This window comes from Podarcis cretensis (assembly GCF_951804945.1).
Source record: "Podarcis cretensis genome assembly, chromosome: 13".
Taxonomy (NCBI): Eukaryota; Metazoa; Chordata; class Lepidosauria; order Squamata; family Lacertidae; genus Podarcis; species Podarcis cretensis.
In genome coordinates, this window is record NC_137182.1 from 26,814,407 (window position 1) to 26,834,866 (window position 20,460).

General features: G+C 44.5%; 1 protein-coding gene and 1 long non-coding RNA gene across 3 annotated transcripts in view; one reads left to right on the forward strand and one right to left on the reverse strand.

Annotated features, from left to right (window-relative positions):
- LOC307200378 overlaps positions 1-20,460 on the reverse strand; it is a 557,860-nt gene that overhangs the window by 115,931 nt on the left and 421,469 nt on the right. The window contains exon 2 of the long non-coding RNA XR_013832394.1: positions 6,441-6,555. This is a non-coding gene — a long non-coding RNA (uncharacterized lncRNA). The remainder of the gene's footprint in view (positions 1-6,440; positions 6,556-20,460) is intronic.
- Positions 11,033-19,470, forward strand: LOC307200284 (keratin, type I cytoskeletal 19-like). Of its 2 annotated transcripts, none has more exons than XM_079948756.1 (8): positions 11,033-11,785; positions 13,269-13,351; positions 13,986-14,142; positions 14,850-15,011; positions 15,776-15,901; positions 16,902-17,125; positions 17,970-18,313; positions 19,210-19,470. In XM_079948756.1, exons 1-8 carry the CDS (start codon positions 11,114-11,116, stop codon positions 19,233-19,235), a joined length of 1,794 nt encoding a protein of 597 aa, XP_079804882.1. In that variant the 5' UTR covers positions 11,033-11,113; the 3' UTR covers positions 19,236-19,470. The 2 variants fall into 2 exon arrangements, with proteins under 2 accessions (XP_079804882.1, XP_079804883.1); XM_079948757.1 differs by having other exon boundaries at positions 17,973-18,313.

Consider the following 20,460-nt stretch of genomic DNA (forward strand, 5'->3'; position numbering starts at 1 on the left):
GCTCCATCTAGGAGGATGATGCTTTTGAAATGAAACGTTGCTAATCCTCTCAGTCTCCCTGCTTCAGTTCTTCAACACTTGTTAAAAACATCGGGAACCAAAACCACCCCTACTTTGCATAAAGCTTCCAGCTGATGACAAAGTTGCTTGCAAAAGACCCTTGCCGTCCTGCCATTGGAGATATTCTGAAAGGATGGAAGAACACACAGCCTCCACCACATGCTGTGAAATTTTGGAGCAAGAATCTGCAACATCTGTGGCCTCCCTGTGTCTCTCACACACATATATTGATACACACATACACAGCAATTTTATACCTGCACTGCAGATATTCATGAATATTCAAAGGATTACATGCCACCCATAATATCTATTATACTATGATTGCAGTTAGCAAAGCGCTTCTTTGATCCTTTCACGTAGGGTGTAGTGCCTGAGCACAAATTTTTGCCCTTCCTCCGCACCTCGATAATTTATATTTATATTATATTCCACACATCCACACCTCTTTCTGCTGTCCATACAGGCAAGCTGGAGGCACTTTAAGATGTCATGGGCACATTCGAGAAAGGTGCAAAGCAGGGCTGGTGAGGGGCGTGAACTTGGGGCAGTGGGTGTGACTAGAGAGGAGATACGGCCTGAAGAGAGTCCCAAGGGCCACACAGTGAGTCTTTGAGGGCCACACTGCCCCCCCCAACTAGATGAACCAACAGTTTGATCCAGCGGGGCTGTTCTTATGTTCTTGTCCTTTGGCATGGCAGAGTAATCAAAGGAAGCAAGATTTACAGAGCTGTGCAAAACAACGATCCTATAAGCAAATGCGTAGTAAGGGATGTGCGTAAATGTCAACTCCCTCTCTCCAAAATTAAAGGTTTTAAAAGCATTGGCAAGAACTCAGCCAGGACCTCCCCAAACTGGTGCTCTCGAAATGTTTTGGGACTATAGCTCCCATCACCGCTGACTATTGGCCATGCTGGTTGCGGCTGATGGGAGATGTAATCTAAAATATTTGGAAGGCTGGACTAGGGAATGGAAGGAGGGGAAACTGGACCTTGGTGCAGAGTAAAGAAAATAATCCAAGGGAAGGTGGGATATTGAATTCCCACCCTCTGACCAGCCATTTCTCAGCACCTGAGATGTCAGGTACTACTAGGGTTGCCATATTCTGAAGATCAAAAAAGAGAACGCTATGACGACTCTCATTTTAAATACTCTTATTATATGTAGGCTATAGAAGCTGTGATATATTGCTGAGGGGGCAGGAGAAGAGAAGAGGAAAGCAAGTCTTCAACCACCAGTTATGTCTATCTCTCATCCGGAAAGTATAGCCACAGACATTTTGGCAAATTTAAAAAATCCACTCGGACAGAAATTTTACCCCCGAAAAAGAGGATGTGTCCGTAAAACAGTGGCGTAGTGTGGGTTGTCAGCACCCGGGGCAAGGCAAGTAATTTGCGCCCCCTAACCCGTGGATTTGCACCCCCTAACCTGTGGATTTGCCCTAACCCCAGATGTTGCGCCCGGTGCGGCTGGCCCCCCCTGCACCCCCCACGCTACGCCACTGCTGGAAAAAGAGGACACATGGCAACCTTAGGCTGCTCATGTCTTTTCAAGCTGTTACATGAAGGATTAGAAACTTGATTTTCTTTTTTCACAAAAGAGTAATGACCTTATTTCATTTGAGGATGCAGAGCTTCATACTTGCAAATGAATACTCTGAATGCAAACAGTTGTACCTGTAGGGCTTCATTTTTCTGTCTTCTGGACATAATTTTTTTTTTACTGCTATCATTTATAACACAGTTTAACTTTATAACTTATTATTACTGCTATTACTTTACAAGAGTTGGGCCGCTACAGAATATTACAGCAGGTCATGCCAGGCCAGGCATGGATGGAGAATTCAAGTAAAATACGCAACAAGACTGAGGTTAAGAGACTCTGTATTTTCCTGAGGTGGCAGCGTTTATTGCTGGGATGAGATTGTGCATAATTTGATACTGCAATTTAGTACACATTCATTAGGCTTATTATGAACTGTGTACCATCCTGTACTGTTTATTGCTTTGTGTTGCTTATTATTATGAGCTGTATTTATAATAACTGTTTTAATTTTGTATTGTACAGATGTTATGCCTCAATAAAATGTGGAGCCTAGTAACACCAGCTATTGTGTTGGGCGCAACTATAAAACATTTGTCTCAGAAGACACCTGGAAGAAGAAGGCGCCCAGCCTGATCAGGGAAACCAGTGTGGTTGGTTCATCTTAATTTCATTTTGCTCCAAATACTTCTGCCAGAGGTAGCCCTTTGTGTGTGGGGCAGAGAATGCCTTTGGTTTAGAATTGGCTAACCCCCTGCCCAGGTGGGGGACCTGATCCCAGACCCCTATGCACATTCTTCTGCCCCACTAATTTCGGGCACAGTGGCAAAAGGCAGAAAAATTAAAGAAGACACAGCCTCAAAGTAGGCGGAAGGGTTTAAATTTATTTCGTCTAGCGCAAGCCCGAGGAAAGCTGATCTGCATGGATTGGTTCGGCTGGGGGAGCAGGTGAGTTCCTTAGTCCCTGGAGAGTTGATCAAGGCTGAATGGAGAGGAAGGAACTTAGCTACCTGCTTTGTTTTGAAGGAAGGCATAATTGTCTGTGGTCTCTCACATACCCCTCAATTCCATCTTGGAATATAAGCTTGCTATGACTCACTTGGCTCAATTGCTCAAGAGCACCCTCTGCTTTGAGCCTGAACATGACCCCACCTGGGAGGAACCCTGAAAATCCCTCTCGGGGAGCTGAGTAGGCATCTTCGTAGGCAAGGTTACCTGCGCTGTGAGAGTCACACAGCTTTCTCAAGGTGCTCTGCTCCACGCCCATACTCACCTAAATCAATCAGCAGATCAAGATAAAATCGTAAACAAAGTGTTGTTCTCTCCTTGCAGCTCCAACTGTGACCACACCAGCACCATACATTTGAAGCACCCTTACGCCACTTTAAGAATCAAAATAAAAAATTCCTTCCAGTAGCACCTTAGAGACCAACTAAATTTGTTATTGGTATGAGCTTTCATGTGCATGCCCATCTGAAGACGTGTGCATGCACATGAAAGCTCATACCAATAACAAACTTAAAGGTAAAGGTAAAGGTACCCCTGCCCGTACGGGCCAGTCTTGACAGACTCTGGGGTTGTGCGCTCATCTCACTCGAGAGGCCGGGAGCCAGCACTGTCCGCAGACACTTCCGGGTCACGTTATTTTGTTTCGACTACGGCAGACCAACATGGCTACCTACCTATAACTGCCACTTTAAGAGTCGTTGCTTCCCCTTAAAAAAATCCTGAGAACTATATAGATCCCTTTTCAAACCATGGAGCGACAATTTTCAGAGGAGATTCATAACCAGCCCCTCTTTCCAGCAAACTCTTTCATATCCATAGTGCAGGGAATAAAATGAGATCAAGTTTAAATGACTGTGTCTCTCTCTCCATTTCATCCAAAAATATATGGACTACAGTCGTACCTCAGAAGTCGAAAAGAATCTGTTCTGGGAGTCCATCCAACTTCCAAAACGTCTGACTTCCAAAGCGTGGCTTCTGATTGGCTGCAGGTTTTCAATCTCCCTTCTGGTTTTCGATCGGAGCTGAAATGTTCGACTCCCAAGGCATTTGGGAGTCGAGGTATGACTGTATTCGAAATGAGCAAAGTTAACAGCAAAAATAAGAGATCAATACGATAATCAGTTTACAGAAAAGCGGAAGCCTTTTTCTGATTATTTGAAAAAATATCATAATCAAATGAAATCGCAGGCAGGATTTGAAATTTGAGCAGCAAAAAGAAAAGGATAGGATATGAACTAGAGGAAGATGTATCAGATGAAATATGTGATATGTATTAGATAGAGTGGCCATATTTCAAAAAGTGAAAAACCGGATGCAAAAGTTGTTGAGCTTTTCTGTTTTCTTTTTAAGTTTTGTCCAAAGTTGTTGAGCTTTTATGGTGAAATCTCAAGAAGAAGAAGAAGAAGAAGAAGAAGAAGAAGAAGAAGAAGAAGAAGAAGAAGAAGAGTGATATTATGCAGTACGTAAAAGGGATGGGTATAAAAACAGCATGGAAAGAAAGATGGGAAGTCAAATCATAGGAGAAATGTGTAACAAACCAGAAAATAATTGGTTAAAGTTATGAAAATCTAATAAAAATCTTAAGACCGGGGGGAGGGGGATACGGAGCCTGAACAGATACCAAAAATTTTGGGATTAGGTTCAGGGTCTATACCAGAAATGTCAGACTCACAATGGGGCACAGATATTAAAAAGGTGGTTGCTCATGCATTCATTCATCTATTTATATTCAGGGCACTCGTCCATCTATTTATAGTAATTTATATGCTGCTTAATGCCAAAATATACATTAGGCACACTGACATTTGTTTTCACTATACTTCCTAAATTGTCTTTTGCTAAGGCTGTCCAACTATACACAAACAAACACACACCAGATTGAGCGATACATCTGAAGTAATTTGCATAATATCATCTCGTTACTGAAAACCTCTTGAGATATTAAATGCAATGTGGGATAAATTGCCATTTTAAAAGACAGCTGACTCACCAGTTAAGAGCCAGCCATAATTAAGACAGCCCAGCAGACGTCGTCAGGACAACATCACCCTGAGAATTACCTAACAATAACCTTTAATAAGTTTCATGAAAATTAGGTTGTGTAGTTGAACTAACCATGAAAGCCACAATAGGCAAGTCAGTCTGTGTTGCACTTCGCACTCATCTAAATAAATGAGAGCTACATCATGACTTACTCAACCCATTGATTTCAGTGGGATCTATCTTAAACTAAATTAGATTGGATCTAGCCCAAAGTTAATAATTGCGGTTAATAATTTTTGGAAGGCTTGTTGGGTGGGTGAGAGAAGGATGAAGGTAGAAAGTGCTCCCCCCTTTCTTCTTTAAAAGAAGGGGATGTTCCTACTGGGCCTTCTTTATAGTTCTAAAGTTTTTGTTTATTCATACCGCAAATGGGGACTTGTCGGTCCTCCAGATGTTGCTGGACTTCAGCCCAGCCAGCATAGCCAATGATTAGGGATGGTGGGAGTGGCAGTCGACACATCTGGAGGGTTGCAGGTCCTAGTTTATGATTGCCATATTGCATGTTAGTAGGTACGTGTTGTATATAGCTATACCCATGCATCTAAACGGCGTTTCCGTGTGCTGCTCTGGTGCCGGTTCGCCAGAGCAGCTTCGTCACACTGGCCACGTGACCTGGAAGTGTCTGTGGACAGCGCTGGCTCCCGGCCTCTAGAGTGAGATGAGCGCACAACCCTAGAGTCTGTCAAGACTGGCCCGTACGGACAGGGGTACCTTTACCTTTACCTTTATGCACCTAACAGCCTGCTGTTGTTAAAAGGAATGACCATTGCCATATTTTCCTTTCCATTCTCTGTTAAGGTAATATACTTGAACCAAAACAGCCTTAAGAAAAAAGTGAGGGCACTGCCCCCCCCACGCCCCCAATTTCCTTTCTCTCTGTTTTTCAGAGCTTCTATCTTCAGGGAACCATTTCCACACCAGCTTCTTTACTGAAAAATCTATAGGTGTTGCAGATGTTTGGGGAGCATGTTCTTGGATAGTGGCACCCAACTTTGGGTCTTCAGATGTTTCATAATTAGAATCACAGAACTGTAGAGTTGGAAGGGACCCTGAGAATCATCTAGTCCCTGCAATGTAGGAATATGCAGCTGTCCCATATGAGAAGCAAACCTGCGACCTTGGCATTATCATCACCATGATCTAACCAACTGAGCTGCTCTGATCGTGTTTGGACCACAGCTTCCACCAGCCTTGAGCATTGACTGGAGATGATGGGAGCTGAAGTCCAACCCCATCTGGAGACCCAACATTGGAGAACAGTGTTCAATGAAGCATAGTCAGTTCAGACAGAACCTATTGGGTCCTTCATAACCCTTCTAGAAATCATCCCAAGACTTCCTTTTGGCTGGGTAGAATAGCTACCAGGAGTCAATGCATATTTTCAGGATGTTCATCTCCCATTATGGAACAAGGTCTACCTAATGAGCTTCCAAGGAGCCCTAAGTATGTCTAGAACGCTTTGAAAGCCACCGAGCTCACTGATTTCGACAGTGCCTCTACCCCATATTTAAGCAGCTCAAATACCTTGGAAGTTGCGACATACATTGGAGTGTCAAGTGCCAGTCAGAAACCACATGGTAGGTGATATTGTCCTAGCTAAAGCTTGGATATTGGACTCAAGAAGTCATTGGTCTGGCACAGTGAGGCTTGTTGAAGCTATTTGCAAGCAAACTGAGCCAATATTTCCGTACAGTTGTACCACGGGTTAAGAACTTAATTTGTTCTGGAGGTCCATTCTTAACCCAAAACTGTTCTTAACCTGAGGTACCACTTTAGCTAATGGGGACTCCTGCAGCCGCTGTGCGATTTCTGTTCTCATCCTGAAGCAAAGTTCTTAACCCGAGGTGCTATTTCTGGGTTAGTGGAGTCTGTAACCTGAAGCGTCTGTAACCCGAGGTACCACTGTATTTCAACAAGAATGCCAGGACCACAATGCTGCTAGAGGCCAGCTCCATCTCAATATCAACAGACTCTGCTGTGGGAAAGCCAATGCTCCACTCCTCGTCATTGCACGCCGTGTCCTGTTGCCATGCACTGCTCTAATGTGCTCCATCAGCTTTTTCCTCCATTCTTTAACGAGCATCACATGTTGCAACCCCTCAGATTCTATCGCAGGTTTCCATTAATTTTCCGGGTTGCTCACGAATGCGCAGGTTGGTACAAGGTGGCTGGAATGTCCCTGGGCAAAACGGGAACCTCGCCCAGTTGCTGCTACACATCCTGCAACTCAAAGGGGGAAGGCTCATTTATAAGACCAGCTAAGAGAATGAATTAATTTTTTTACAATCAAATTTCAATTTGCCCAAGGTAGCTTATAATTAATTGCAGTGCTTTTAAAGAATAAGTAATTTGTCAAAGGCTACAGAACATTTCCTAGGAAGATCTGGAACAGACAGGAAAACATAACTGTTGGGTATTAGAAAAAGGGTCTCCAGCAACTGGTATTCAGTAGCCATTGATAGTCTTTTTCCTCCGTGGATTTGTCCAATCCTCTCTTTTTTTATAGCAAAAATTCTTTAATAGACACCAAATAACAGTATTTTTAAATTGCCAGTATTTCCATATATACAGCATATGTTCTACTTGTCCCACCACTTCTTAAATCTCTTGATCTTATTTTAAAGGTCTGGTAACATTTTCTAAAAATCCAAATATATATGGGATTTGTTTCTGTACATTTATGTGCAAATTCACCTGATGATATACAGACAGTGAACCCTACAGATTCAGCTTCTGGTAACATGATGTAAGCGCCATCTTTGTAGCGTTTCATGGATTCCATTTGTTTTGTCATCGCAAGGACATCTTGAAATTTCTGTACTGAGGCCATACATAGGCTGAAAATAGGCTTCTTTTTCCACTTGAACAGTTAAATGATTAACGCCACCATCCTTAAGAATTGCTGAAACCTGCCGTATAATCCTCTGCTCCATCACTTCTGACATTACTTGCACATGTATAGTGCCTGCCACAACATTAGGAGAATGAAAACAAAAATGAGGACCCCTATAGGATATGACACCATCAATTTTCTGGATGCCTGTCAGGTATTCTTGTTGAGGCTGCCACTAGAGCATGAGAAAGATCTGCGCATGGGTTTGGAAAATGTCCAATCCTCTTTTAAAGCCATCTAATTTGGGGGCCATCAGCGCCTCTTGTGGAAGTGAGTTCCATATTTTAACTATGCACTCCATGAAGAAGCATTTCTTTTGTGGAACGCTCTTGGAACGCTCTGTCTCATGAGACCAGGGCCCTGCAGGATCTGATTTATTTCCTCAGGGCCTGTAAGATAGCGTTGTTCTACCTGGCCTTTGGCTTGGAATCAATTTGAATACCTCCCTCCCTTTCTTTTTTCCTTTCTCCTTCTGTTTTGGAACTCCTATTTGGGGACTTCCCTGGCTTTTTTCTGGCCCATGTAGTCTGGATAGTTAGCCTTGGTGACGACTTGACTTTTTATCCCCCAAAAAGTTTTTGATTGAGTTCCACTGAAATGAGGCTGCATTTTAATGTTGTATATCAATCTTGTTTTTTAAGCTGTATTCTAATCAACTGTTTTTATATTTGGTGTTAGCCGCCCTGAGCCCAGTCTTGGCTGGGGAGAGCGGAGTATAAACTATTATTATTATTATTATTATTATTATTATTATTATTATTATATCTGCCCTGAGAAAGTACTCCTTCACGGTGCAGAGCATAAACTATTGAACATTCCACATGCAAGGCCAGGCTACACATTACTTCTCAAAGTTAATATTTTCTGCCCCCCCCCCTTCACAGCCACTTGGCAAAATGAGCTGCATCAGAGATAACAACACAAGGGGAGAACAGCATAACTCAGCTAGGATTCTCTTTTCCTGAAAGGCAAGGGGTGAGTGTGTGGTTTAAGGACCACCATTGTTCTTGTCTTGTTGGAGGGTATCTCCAGAAAAAAAAGAAGTTCTAAACAGGAAAAGCCAGGTTGATCTCCATGGGCTATGATGTAACACAGTTCCCAGAAGATCAGCCCCGCTACTGAGGCTATATGCACTCAACGTAACATGTGAAGCAGCCCTGAGGAGACAAATTGAGAAGCAGACCAAATTTATGTGTGTGAGTATCTGTATATTATTAAAGTGGAACTTCAGTTTGGGATCTAGTCTGCCCTACATTCACCTTGCATTTAGTGATAATATCTACCCAAATCACCGGACTGTGGAATGGAGATGAGCACTCACCAGATCATCAAGGAGTTGGAAGTATTTCCAAAGTGATTAAGCATAGCAAGTGACAAGATAATCATCGCAGAGAGGGAACATCTTCAAAGTGTGCTTGCACCACCAGCACCCAAGGAGATCCATATTTGATTATGCACCTTCTGAGCTGGAACCAAAGAGGTTTAGGCACAGGAAGTGTTTGCCTTCATACTGGCTGGCCGAAACAAATGAAAAAAAGACAGGCAGGGAAACTATGTTTAAGAATAAGCTTGGCCATGCAGCTTAGAGTAACTGTATTGTTTAAATCTATGAAGATGGTATTTGCAGATCATACACTGGGTTGTTTAGAAATCTGCTTAGTTACCAAATGGGTCATCTTAGTAAAGAGCTAATTGATGAGGAAACTCTGGGTGTGCTCCCTGTGGTTGGCACATAGGGTGAAAATGATTCTCCTTTCATCAGTTGTTTAAATCTGACAAACAGCGGCACAGCCCAAAGAACAAAAGAGGCACGACACTGTTCCCCTTGCACCTCCCCCCCCAAATAAGTTAACGCCCAGTAAGCCTGTCTGATAGTTCCTTCAATCACAACTGTTTGTAGGTCCACGTTTTAGAGAGGGAGAAAGCTTACTGGTATATTTTTGAATATTGGCATGTTGGCTTTGGGAGGTTGGTCTGAACCAACCACAGTTTGTGGGTATGCAACGTTGTGGGTATGTAATTAATTGGGCAATGGTAACTGTATTTTCAGGATTGAGTTCTCGCCTTTTGAAAGAAAATTAAATGCCAACAGAAAAACCTTGGAGGAAAAAGGATGCTGTTTTGCAGGCTTAGAAAAAGTGTGCCTGTGTGGATAGGGAAAAGGGCTTGTTGTCCAAGCATGGGGTGGGGGTGGCAGCAAGGTCCATCAACTTGGGGGGGGGCAGTCCCCTCAAATATTTTTTGTGATGGCAGAAGGGACCTGAGCCCCCACAAGTTGGTTCCTGTGCTTGCAATGATGGAACAATTGTCTTGGCACAACATTTAATTCTACGCTGAGCAGCAGGGTGGTGAGGCAAAAAATGCAGACAGTGGTACCTCGGTTTATGAACTTAATTTGTTCTGGAAGTCCATACTTAAAACAAAACCATTCTTAAACCAAGGCGTGCTTTCCCTAATGAGGCCTCCTGCCACCAGTGCCCTTCCACAGTTCGGATTCCATTCTTAGACCGAGGTAAAGTTCACAAACCGGGACACTACCTCCGGTTTTGAGGAGTTCATAAACCGAATAGTTCTTAAACAGGGCTTCTCTTTAAACCGAGGTACCACTGTATATACTTTTCACAGTTTAAAATGGAGAAAGCTAATTTTAAATTCCCATTTGCTTTCCATTTGGCATTTATGTTCCCTGCTGAGTAGTGAGGGATCAATTAATCTATTTCCAGTTCATGTCAGTTTCTCTTGTGCTCTTTCGTAAATCTGTTCTGTCATCCTTCTCCCTCAATCTGTGGATTTTCCTTCAAAACAGCATCAATATTATTATATTATTTTGCATTTCCCTCCCCCTCAATGCACTTTTTTTTGGTTTGCATTTTAATCTAAAAATCTGAATTGTGTGGAATGTATTTTAACTTACAACCTGCATCACTTTGGAGCTGAGAACTTGAATGCAAAATCTGCAGAAATGAGCAAACCGAAGGATAAGTGTGTTCTGATACATGCATTGATCCAGGAAGTGCAGATTGAATTCAGTTTGCTAAACACCCCCCCCCAAAAAAAATACCCCAAACAAAAACGGACTGGCTGAAATCTTTGAGCATCCCTACTTCTGAGTGCTAAGGAAGAACAATACTTTTTTTCTTTTCAGATCAACACAGAAAATTTGTGGCTGCATGTTCTTCACTACTGATGTGTTCATGATGGTTGATGGGTTGGAAACAGAGCAGACTGCAGCTTCAAGGTGCAGGATGAAAGGAAAATCTGATGATGATGCATCTCCATCTCCATCCCAGCAACACATCACCAGAGAGTGACAAAACCCCAGGCATGCACTTGATTGCCATAGATAGCCTTCAAAAACCCCTCCCTTTGGCAGATAATTTTTTTGGCATAAACAATGAGATTGGCAAATGCCCTGGGAGGGGCAAGGAACACCCATTGTGGCAACACCCAAATGGGAAGTATAAGTAGGGATCCGCTGGGAAGAATCATTTGCAGTCTCAATCTCAAAACAGGCTGTGCAGCTGAACTGGGGCTTTTGTAGGGCTTAGATTCTCCATATCTTTCACTATGAGTTGCGGTGTTAAGGGTGGTGGCGGTGGAGGCAGCGGTGGCGGAAGCTGCAAAATCATTGGTGGTGGAGGTAGCGGCGGCAGCAGCAGCGGCGGCGGTAGAAGTGTCAAAATCACAAGTTCATCCTCCAGGTCCTCCAGAGGGTTTTCTGGTGGTAGTTATGGTGGAGGAGGATCTAGAAGTGGCTATGGAGGAGGAGGTTTCAGCAGTGGTAGCTGTGGAAGGATAAGCAGAGGGAGAATAAGCTATGCCGGCAGCTGCTATGGCGGTGGCTATGGTGGTGGTTATGGCGGTGGAAGCTATGGTGGTGGAAGTTATGGTGGTGGAAGTTATGGTGGTGGAAGCTATGGCGGTGGAAGCTATGGTGGTGGAAGCTATGGCGGCATGAGCTATGGCGGTGGAGGCTATGGCGGAGGCAGCTACCCATTCAGCAGTGGCAGCTTCGGTATTGGCGGTGGTGAGGGAGGCCTCTTCAACACCAACGAAAAGTCCACCATGCAAAACCTTAATGACCGCCTGGCTAATTACATAGATCAGGTGAAACGCCTGGAAGATGAAAATGATCAGCTTGAGGTCTTGATCAGAGAGTGGTACCAGAAGCATGGAACCATAGCTGGACCAAGGGACTACAGCCAATATTACCAGCAAATTGACCAGCTCTACAATGAGGTATGCTATTTTGTTTTGAACAAGTACTACAAGGCTTTAGGGATGCGGGTGGCGCTGTGGTCTAAACCACTGAGCCTCTTGGGATTGCTGGAAGGTTGGTGGTTCAACTCCCTGCAATGGAGTGAGTTCCTGTTGCTTTGTCTAAACTCTTGCCAACCTAGCAGTTCGAAAGCACTCCAGTGCAAGTAGATAAACAGGTACCGCTGTTGCGGGAAGGTAAATGTTGTTTCCGTGCGCTCTGGTTTCCATTATGGTGTTCTGTTGTGCCAGAAGCAGTCTAGTCATGCTGGCCACATGACCCAGAAAACTGTCCGTGGACAAATGCCAGCTCTCTTGGCCTGAAAGTGAGATAAGCATCACAGCCCTCATTGATGTAACTGTCCAGGGGTCCTTTACCTTTTTACCTACAAGGCCTTGGATTTCTTTCTAAAAGATGCTTCATCCTGTCACCAAAATGAGAGTTACTGGCTATGTATAACTTAAACCCCTTGTAAATGACATGGTCACGCTTACTGCCTGGGATGAGGCACCTGCTGTTCTAAAAAGCCATGTGCATCATGGGCAGCCAACATGGTATTCTCAATATGCATCCAGTCATCCCTGGCTATTGGTCGTGGTGGCTGGGGATGAAGGGAGTTGGAGTTCTACCATACCTGGAAGGCACCATGCTGGCCACCCCATACCTGTACTATAACCTTTGCTAATTCAAGCAAGCTTGAGTATTCACCGATTACTCTCAGCAACAATGCATACCCAGTCTATACTCACTGCCCCTCTCATCATTACAAATGAATGCACAGCAAACATATCAAGATCTGCCCAGAAACTACGTCCCCACCTGCAGTAGACCTTTAAAGAAGTATCATACCACTTCAACAGCCATGGCTCCCCACGAAGAACCAAAGTTTGCAAGGGCATTGAGGGTTGTTAAGGGGCCCCCCATTCTCCTCAGAGAACTACAGTTCCCAGAGTGGTTTAACAGCCAATATTTCATCCCAAGGAACTCTGGGAAATTGAGCCTTGTGAGGGGAATAAGAGTCTCCTAACAATTTCCAAATCCCTTTACGTACTACAGTTTGAAGAGGTATAATACTGCTTTGAATGCAGAGTGCAGACTGGGCCCAGTTCTAGTAGACAAGCCAATCTAAGTCAGTTCTAGGTAGATGAGACGCTGGGCCTTGAGATATTGCCTTCCAGAGACCTTTGAGACCTCTGATCTATAGAACATGTTACTTGGTTGTGGTGTCTCACTGTTGCATGGAGTTTATAAAATGGGCTTTGAGATTATAATTAATATCGCTTTTATTAATTATTGCTGTTGTGAATGTTGCGACTTGACTTGCAAACCAGTCTGTGCTTTCTTATGAAGAGCAGTATGCTAATGATACAACACAACACAATCAGCATGGTGTTTTATTACATTGTCATCTCCGACAGACTGAAGGAATTAAGCATAAACATGTACATTCCCCTCTTTTTCCAGCTTATTGGTGAAACAGATGATTACAACAAAATCCTTCTGAATATTGATAACACCAGGATGACTGCTGAAGATTTTAAAATGAAGTGAGTATAACTCTTCTCACCTACTTTCCTCAAACGTAGCTGAAATCTATATCCCTTTTTTTCTTCAAAGAAACTTAAAGTGGCTAATGATAGTGCAAATGGGAAATGGAACCTGTGACAAAATGATTACAGGTCACAGAACGCCTTTTCTTTTATTCCAAGACCCTAGATTTTCCATTCCCTTCTCCAATATTTGAACAGCATCCCATGGCCAATGAGCGTTCTCTGTCCCACCCCAGAGGGCTTTCTCTTTGAAAAAAGCTTGACAGTACCTCAGTGGATGTATTAACCTGGATTTCCATGTGCCCAGAGCAGATTTCAATCCATCCTACAAAAACATCAAAACATAAATCTAACCAAACAGGTGGAGTTCAGACCCAGGTAGCAACATCGGAAGCTGCTGTTTACCTTTGGCCATCTTTTACAATGCAACCTGTTTCGATTGGCAGCAGCTGTCCAGCATCTCAGGCATTGGACTTGAGATCTTCTTCTGCATGGAAATAAAAAATCATGGTTAATCCATAGACATGCAATTAACCCAGGCATGTAATTATGAGACATGTGATAAGAAAAGTAATGTTTGTGAAGCCTGCCAGTCACTGTTCTCCACCCTACCTCCTTTCCTGTGCATTAGGTACCAGACTGAATTAGGTCTCCATCAGAACGTGGAAGCTGATATCAATGGGCTGCGCCCCCTCTTGGATCAGCTGACTCTTGCCAAGTCTGACCTGGAGATGCAGTTTGAGTCTCTGAGAGAGGAGCTGATCTGCCTTAAGAAGAACCATGAGGAGGTAATACAGAGATCAAACAAACAATGAACAAAAGGAGCATCCTGTGAGGGTTTTTCAGGGGGTAAAAGGTAGCAACCAACAATTTAGTCTGGGGTGCAAAATGTGATGAATGCATTGTAGGGTACCAGAAATGCTTGATATCTGCGTCCCTACAGATATTGTTGGACTCCAACTCTCGTTAGCCCCACCCACCACAGCCAATGCTCAGAAATGATGAGTCCAGAATGGTAGTCCAGAAATATTTCTGGAAGGCCAGTGGTCCCCCACGCCCACTTTTCAGCTCTGAGGTAGATTCAACTGACCAACCCTGGCTTAGCTTGATTTAAGGATCCCCATGCAGGAAGGTTCCCTGCAGTTCCTTTCACTGGCCAGTGCTGAGTGTTAGCAACTGAATGTTGTGAACTGCCCTGAGATCTAGGAATGAAGGGTGCTATACAGATTTAATAAACAATAATAATAACTGGGCTGAATCCCTTACTGGCACCCCTCAAGTCCTAGCTTCAGGGACCTGCTGATGCCTTGGCTGAAGGTGGCCCAATTCTTTCCTCACCCCTCCTCTATCTGATGTTTCATAGAGCTATTCTCAAGACACATTAGCAGAATTTCATGATTATTTTTATTATTTTAAAAAAGAATTGTGGGGGATTTGGGGGGGGGAGAGGCAGATTTCATTTCATGATGTGTTTTCCTTCCCCCTCCCCTTGCAGACCCTGAGAGGCCTGAGAAACCAGCGTGGTGGCGATGTGAACGTTGAGGTGGACTCTGCCCCTGGTGCAGACCTGAAACAACGTCTTGATCAGCTAAGGGCTGAATATGAAAGAATCATCGCAGACAACCGCAGAGAGGTGGAACAGTGGTACGAATCCAAGGCAAGTGGTCTCTCCAGTGATTAGAAGATACATGACAGCAGATGACTATATCCACCATACTGAGAGGAACCTGGGTGACAGGCTTAATCTAAGGGGGGGGGAAGGGGGTTGATGCTAGTAGCTGGGGTGCGTTTAGTAGATTGCTCCCCAACTGTCCACAGCTCTTGTCATAGTTAAGAAGACCACTCTAGGGCCAATGGAAGCGATCTGAAGAGTGTATGAAAAATGTGAGTTGAAATAAGGGGAGCAGGTTTAAAAGGTAATGAGAGTCCTGCAGGTTTAGATGTTCCTCACATCCCATTTCCCACTGTGATCAACTTCTGGGAAGCCTATAAGCAAGAGATGAAGGCCAATGGGAAAGTTTGTTGCCACCAGAAACTGGCTTTCACGGTATACTGCCCCATATAGCTGTCATGAAGGATGCCCAGGGCTTGGTGTTTTCTAAGAGGTGGGGTGGAGATGACCCAAAAGAGAAGGAAGATAAATTACTCAAGAGGGGTCATGGAAAAAGCCTGACACACAATTCCTACTGGTGATAGTGCGCTTCGGTGTTGATAGGACACAGAGGCATGAGAATCAGCCATGTTCTAGACACAGGGGTGGAAAGTATAGTTGACAACACTGCCCAATATTATGTGTTGACCTGTGTAGTACGATCCTTGGCTTGTCCTCTCATCTTATTGACATTCCCAAGTTTGCTGTGTGCCTCCCAATAAGAAGCAAATGGTCCAGCTGGTCAGAATATCTTCCTTTTGGTCTACTAGATGGAGGAGGTTCGCCAGCAGGTCAATTCAAGTGGGCAGGAGATAAATACCGGCAATCAGCAAGTCTCAGAATTGAGACGAGAATATCAGACCCTGGAAATCGAGCTGCAATCCCAACTCAGCATGGTATGTGGTAACATGTGCAAAAGTGATATGTCTGGGTGTTTTCTTTATTACATCCGCTAAAAACATGGTATTGCATCAAGGTATAGTTGTTTCTTACCCTTACCCTCCCCACACCCTGTCCCAGCAGAGGAATGAAAATGCAAGGTGTAAAGAGGACAAATGGACAGCAGCTTTATTAACATAATGAGATATGCAAAAAGAGCAAACATATTAGCTGTATAAGTTAACAGCCGTGCAGTTCCCTGCAAGCTAGGGAAATAATTCTCCCACAATCGACCTAGCATAGCCAGATCAGGCAATTCCACCCTGGCTCCAAGCAACAGGTGAATCAGCTGGCTGATCTCTGCTTGCCCTTGCCTGTTCATCCACAGGGTGCCCTGAGAAGACACCTGGCTGCCATGGCTAGATATCCCCAAGTTACGATGAGGTTGCCCAACTCCAAGGAGAGCTCTCCTTGCCAATGAGCTGGGATGGCTTGCTCAGACAATTTCTTGGTTTGCACCCAGGGGTGGAAGGACCTGTCAGTGTTGGTTCTCCCTCTTTCTCTACTTTTCAGTAATTTTGTGCAGCAATCTGTGCTTTAAAAAATATCCTCATGAAAATTCACCAGTATTTCAATTCTAATTTTTTCCCAATGAGCACATTTTTGTATATACACATTTTTGTGTTTACCCGAATATGAATATCTTCATTTTTATGCACACTTGCCCCTAATACATGCATTGTTTTTTAAAAAAAACACTAATTGAGTACTGCATTGCAATATGTGGAAAAGTGTGAATTTTGAAGGATACATCTTGTTTCAGAAAGTGCAGATTTGATAGATTTGCTTCTAAATGAGACCTGGATTGAATTTCTCTCCCATCTCTATTTGCACCATCACTTGTTCTTCATGACTGCTAAAGTGGGACAAGGGTGGGAATTGCCAGAACCTGAAAAATGGGTAGGAGGGAGCACCATTCCTGAAGGTCATCTCACTGTTTTCCTTCCCTCTTATCAGATCCAGTCTCTGCAAAGCAACTTAGCCGACACAGAGCGTCGGTACAACATGCAGCTGCAACAGATTCAGGTCATGATTGAACCAATCGAATCAGAGCTCGCCAGCATCCGATGCGAGATCGAGAGCCAGAGCCAAGAGTACCAGCTGCTCCTTGGCATCAAGACTCGCCTGGAACAGGAGATCTGCCAGTACCGCCGGCTACTTGAGGAAGGACAGCAAGAAATGTATGTTGACTATAGGCCATATTGGGGGTATTAGTCCACTGCTGTGAAAACTCGCCCACAAACAATAGAGAGCCAAAGAGGGAAGGCCCTACATGCCAGGAACAAATAAGGGAGGGATGGAGGGACCATCTACAAAGGATGCTTCCAGGCTCTAGAGCACTCCAGAATCACTTCTTCATTGCAAACATCCCAGTGCTGTAAATAAAAGAACCGTGTATCTCTGTGAACCCACTTGCAGCAAACTATTGCCAAGAAGGGACTCGGAGGCCTTCTAGAGCAGTGTTCCCCAAACTTGGGTCCCCAGCTGTTTTGGGACTACAATTACCATCATCCCTGACCACTGGTCCTGCTAGCTAGGGATGATGGGAGTTGTAGTCCATAAAGAGCTGGAGACCCAAATATGGGAAACTCTGTTCTAGAGCATCCAGGGGCCACTGACTTCTTAGAATACCCTAGAACATTCTGTACCAAGGAGGGAAATCAGGGATGGATAGGTGTGACGAGTTAAAACTATAAAACTGCCTTATGGAAAATCAGACCACTAGCCCACCTGTGGCCCCGCAGATGCTGTTGGATTGCCTGCTCCCATCCATCTTTGACCATTGGCCATGCAGGTTGGGTGTAATGGGAGCCAAAGAACACTTGGAGGGCCCCAACCCTTATCAAGCCCAATCCTTTCTATCCCGACTGCATAGCTTCCAAGGCAGAGGCTTCTCCCAGACCAAATGAGGGTATTTGGCATGAGCATCGACATTCCGTCTTCAAGGCATAGTCCACGTTATATATATTTTTTCTTTGTGAAGTGGTTTGCAGTGTTCTTTATGGTTATGTTTCTGTTTCCCAGTAGCTCATCAGGAGGAGGAGGAGGAGGATACGGAGGTGGCTATGGAGGTGGTAGAAGGGGAAGCATCGGCAGAATTGGCGGAGGAGGCATTGGCGGCGGAAGCATTGGCGGCGGCGGCGGTTCCGGTATTGGAGGAGGAGGCATGGGCGGCGGAGGCATGGGCGGAGGAGGCATGAGCGGCGGTACCTGTATCGGTGGAGGAAGTATTGGCGGTGGAAGTATTGGCGGCGGAAGTATCGGTGGCGGCGGCGGTTCCTGTATCGGCGGAGGAAGCGGCGGTGGCGGTGGACAAATGGGAGGAGGTGGTCAGAGCTACCCCATGCCTGTACAGCCCTGCAAACCAGGTAAAAACTCTCACAAGGGGGATTTTGATACTCTATGCCTTCCCTTTCCTTCCTCGTTGCATCAGGCAGTTGGAATATTTAACCAGTAAGGGCTGCTCCAAATGCCATAAGGTCCATTTAGCTGTATAAGAAAAAAAATGTGCCAACCTTGGGGAGTGTTGCACATGCAGGCGTTAAGCAGTCACAAAGCAGCCCTTGCCTGCCAGACGTGTAGCAAATGAGAGGCAGAGGCAATGATCATGCATCAGAATCTGTGGGCAATTTGCCCACTATCTTTCTAGGCAATGTGCCTTATCCTTGTGTTAGGGTAGGCTGTGGAAGATGATGGAAACCACACTGGGATTTAATCTAGAGCTGTGTAGCCTGTTCTCATGAGGGAACCTTCAATTACCCTACAATTAGACCTTGCATGCTCCATTTCTCAGTATGCTCCAAACTGGATTAGAGGGAATAATCTTGTCCAGAAGACATCAGGGGAGGGGGCGGCAAAATAATTCCCTATATTCGTCTCACAGGTCACTTCCACATCATCCATCTCAAGCATGATTATACCACTTTTTAATGATCAAGGCTTCTCCCAAACAATCCCAGGAACTTTGATCTATTATAAGTTGTTAGGACACACTTAAAAAACTACAGTTCCCATGATTCTTTGGGGGAAGCCATGGCTGTTGAGCTTGTCATAAGGGTGCTTTAAATGGATGGTGTGGATGTGACCGCAGGCATTTTCATTCTATTAGAACAAAAGGCCAAATCTGTGCAGACCGTGCTGCATTTAGGAAGTAAGAAAGCAAGTTTCACATGCCGGTGTTGAACGTAACTTACACCTCAGTCTTTGTCATTTATGCATTCCTGTGCCCCTAAAGACTCACCTTTTCCCTTTTCTCTCTCAACAGTACACGGCAGGAAATCCTATGACTAACCATTTGTCCTTTGTCGTTGCTCCAACTTCAAACCCACCAACTGGTCCCGCTGATATAGGAAGCGCACACCTGCCCCTGTGCCCCTTTCTGCTTGCTTGTTCCGTTCTTCAGAGTTCTTCCTTGCAGCATGTGTCTTGCTTTAGCTTGTTAGTGGCCAATACGTGACTTGTGTCATTGATGAGGGTTGTCTAATAAAGCTCCATTGCTGCTTGATGCAATCAGAAAATACAACAACTTTGTGTCTCCTTGTTAATTGCACCAAGCAAGCATTTGATGTGTGCCTCCAAATGTACCTCACAATCTTAGCTAATGGTCGATTATACCAGGCTCACATGGTGACATTTGAAATAGTCCATTTCTTATACAGTGGTACCTCGGGTTACATACGCTTCAGGTTATATATGCTTCAGGTTACAGACTCCGCTAACCCAGAAATATTACCTCGGGTTAAGAACTTTGCTTCAGGATGAGAACAGAAAACGTGCTCCGATGGTGCGGTGGCAGCAGGAGGCCCCATTAGCTAAAGTGGTGCTTCAGGTTAAGAACAGTTTCAGGTTAAGAATGGACCTCCAGAATGAATTAAGTTCTTAACCCGAGGTTCCACTGTACAGATAAAGGGTGGGATAAAAATCTCCGCTCGGAAGGCTTGCTGGGAGAGGTTGGTTGTCAACAGGTACCAAAAAGGCAATAAAGATGGTACTTATCTGATATGTAAAGGCAAGAGTGTTGGACTAGGGCCTGGGAGGCCAGGGTTCAAATCCCCACTCAGCCATGAAGCTCATTGAGTGACCCTGGGCCAGTCACCACCCCTCAACTTGACCTACTTAACAGGGTTGTTGTGGGGATTAAATGAGGAGCATGCAAGCCCTGTACTTGAGGTGGGATATAAATACTGTAAGTAAAGAGATAATAGTGGGACAGTTCATCCAGCTCAGCTGGAGCCGCAGCCTATGGTAGATAATACAAAAAACACATAAAGAGTGACACCTTCAGGACTTAGCAGGTAAAGCCTCTTTCATAAACCCCGTGGTATGTAGTGAAGGAAGTTTCTTTCTGCTGGTTGTCAGGCGGACAAGGCGGGCACGAAACTTCTCTTCCATATGTATGAGTGCCCAGTGACGATTTAGAGCTGCGCATGAAGCAGTTATCCACCAGGTGGCATGGCATGCACTCTCGTATCGTGCCATTTGTGTACACACACACACACACACACACAGTGGCTAC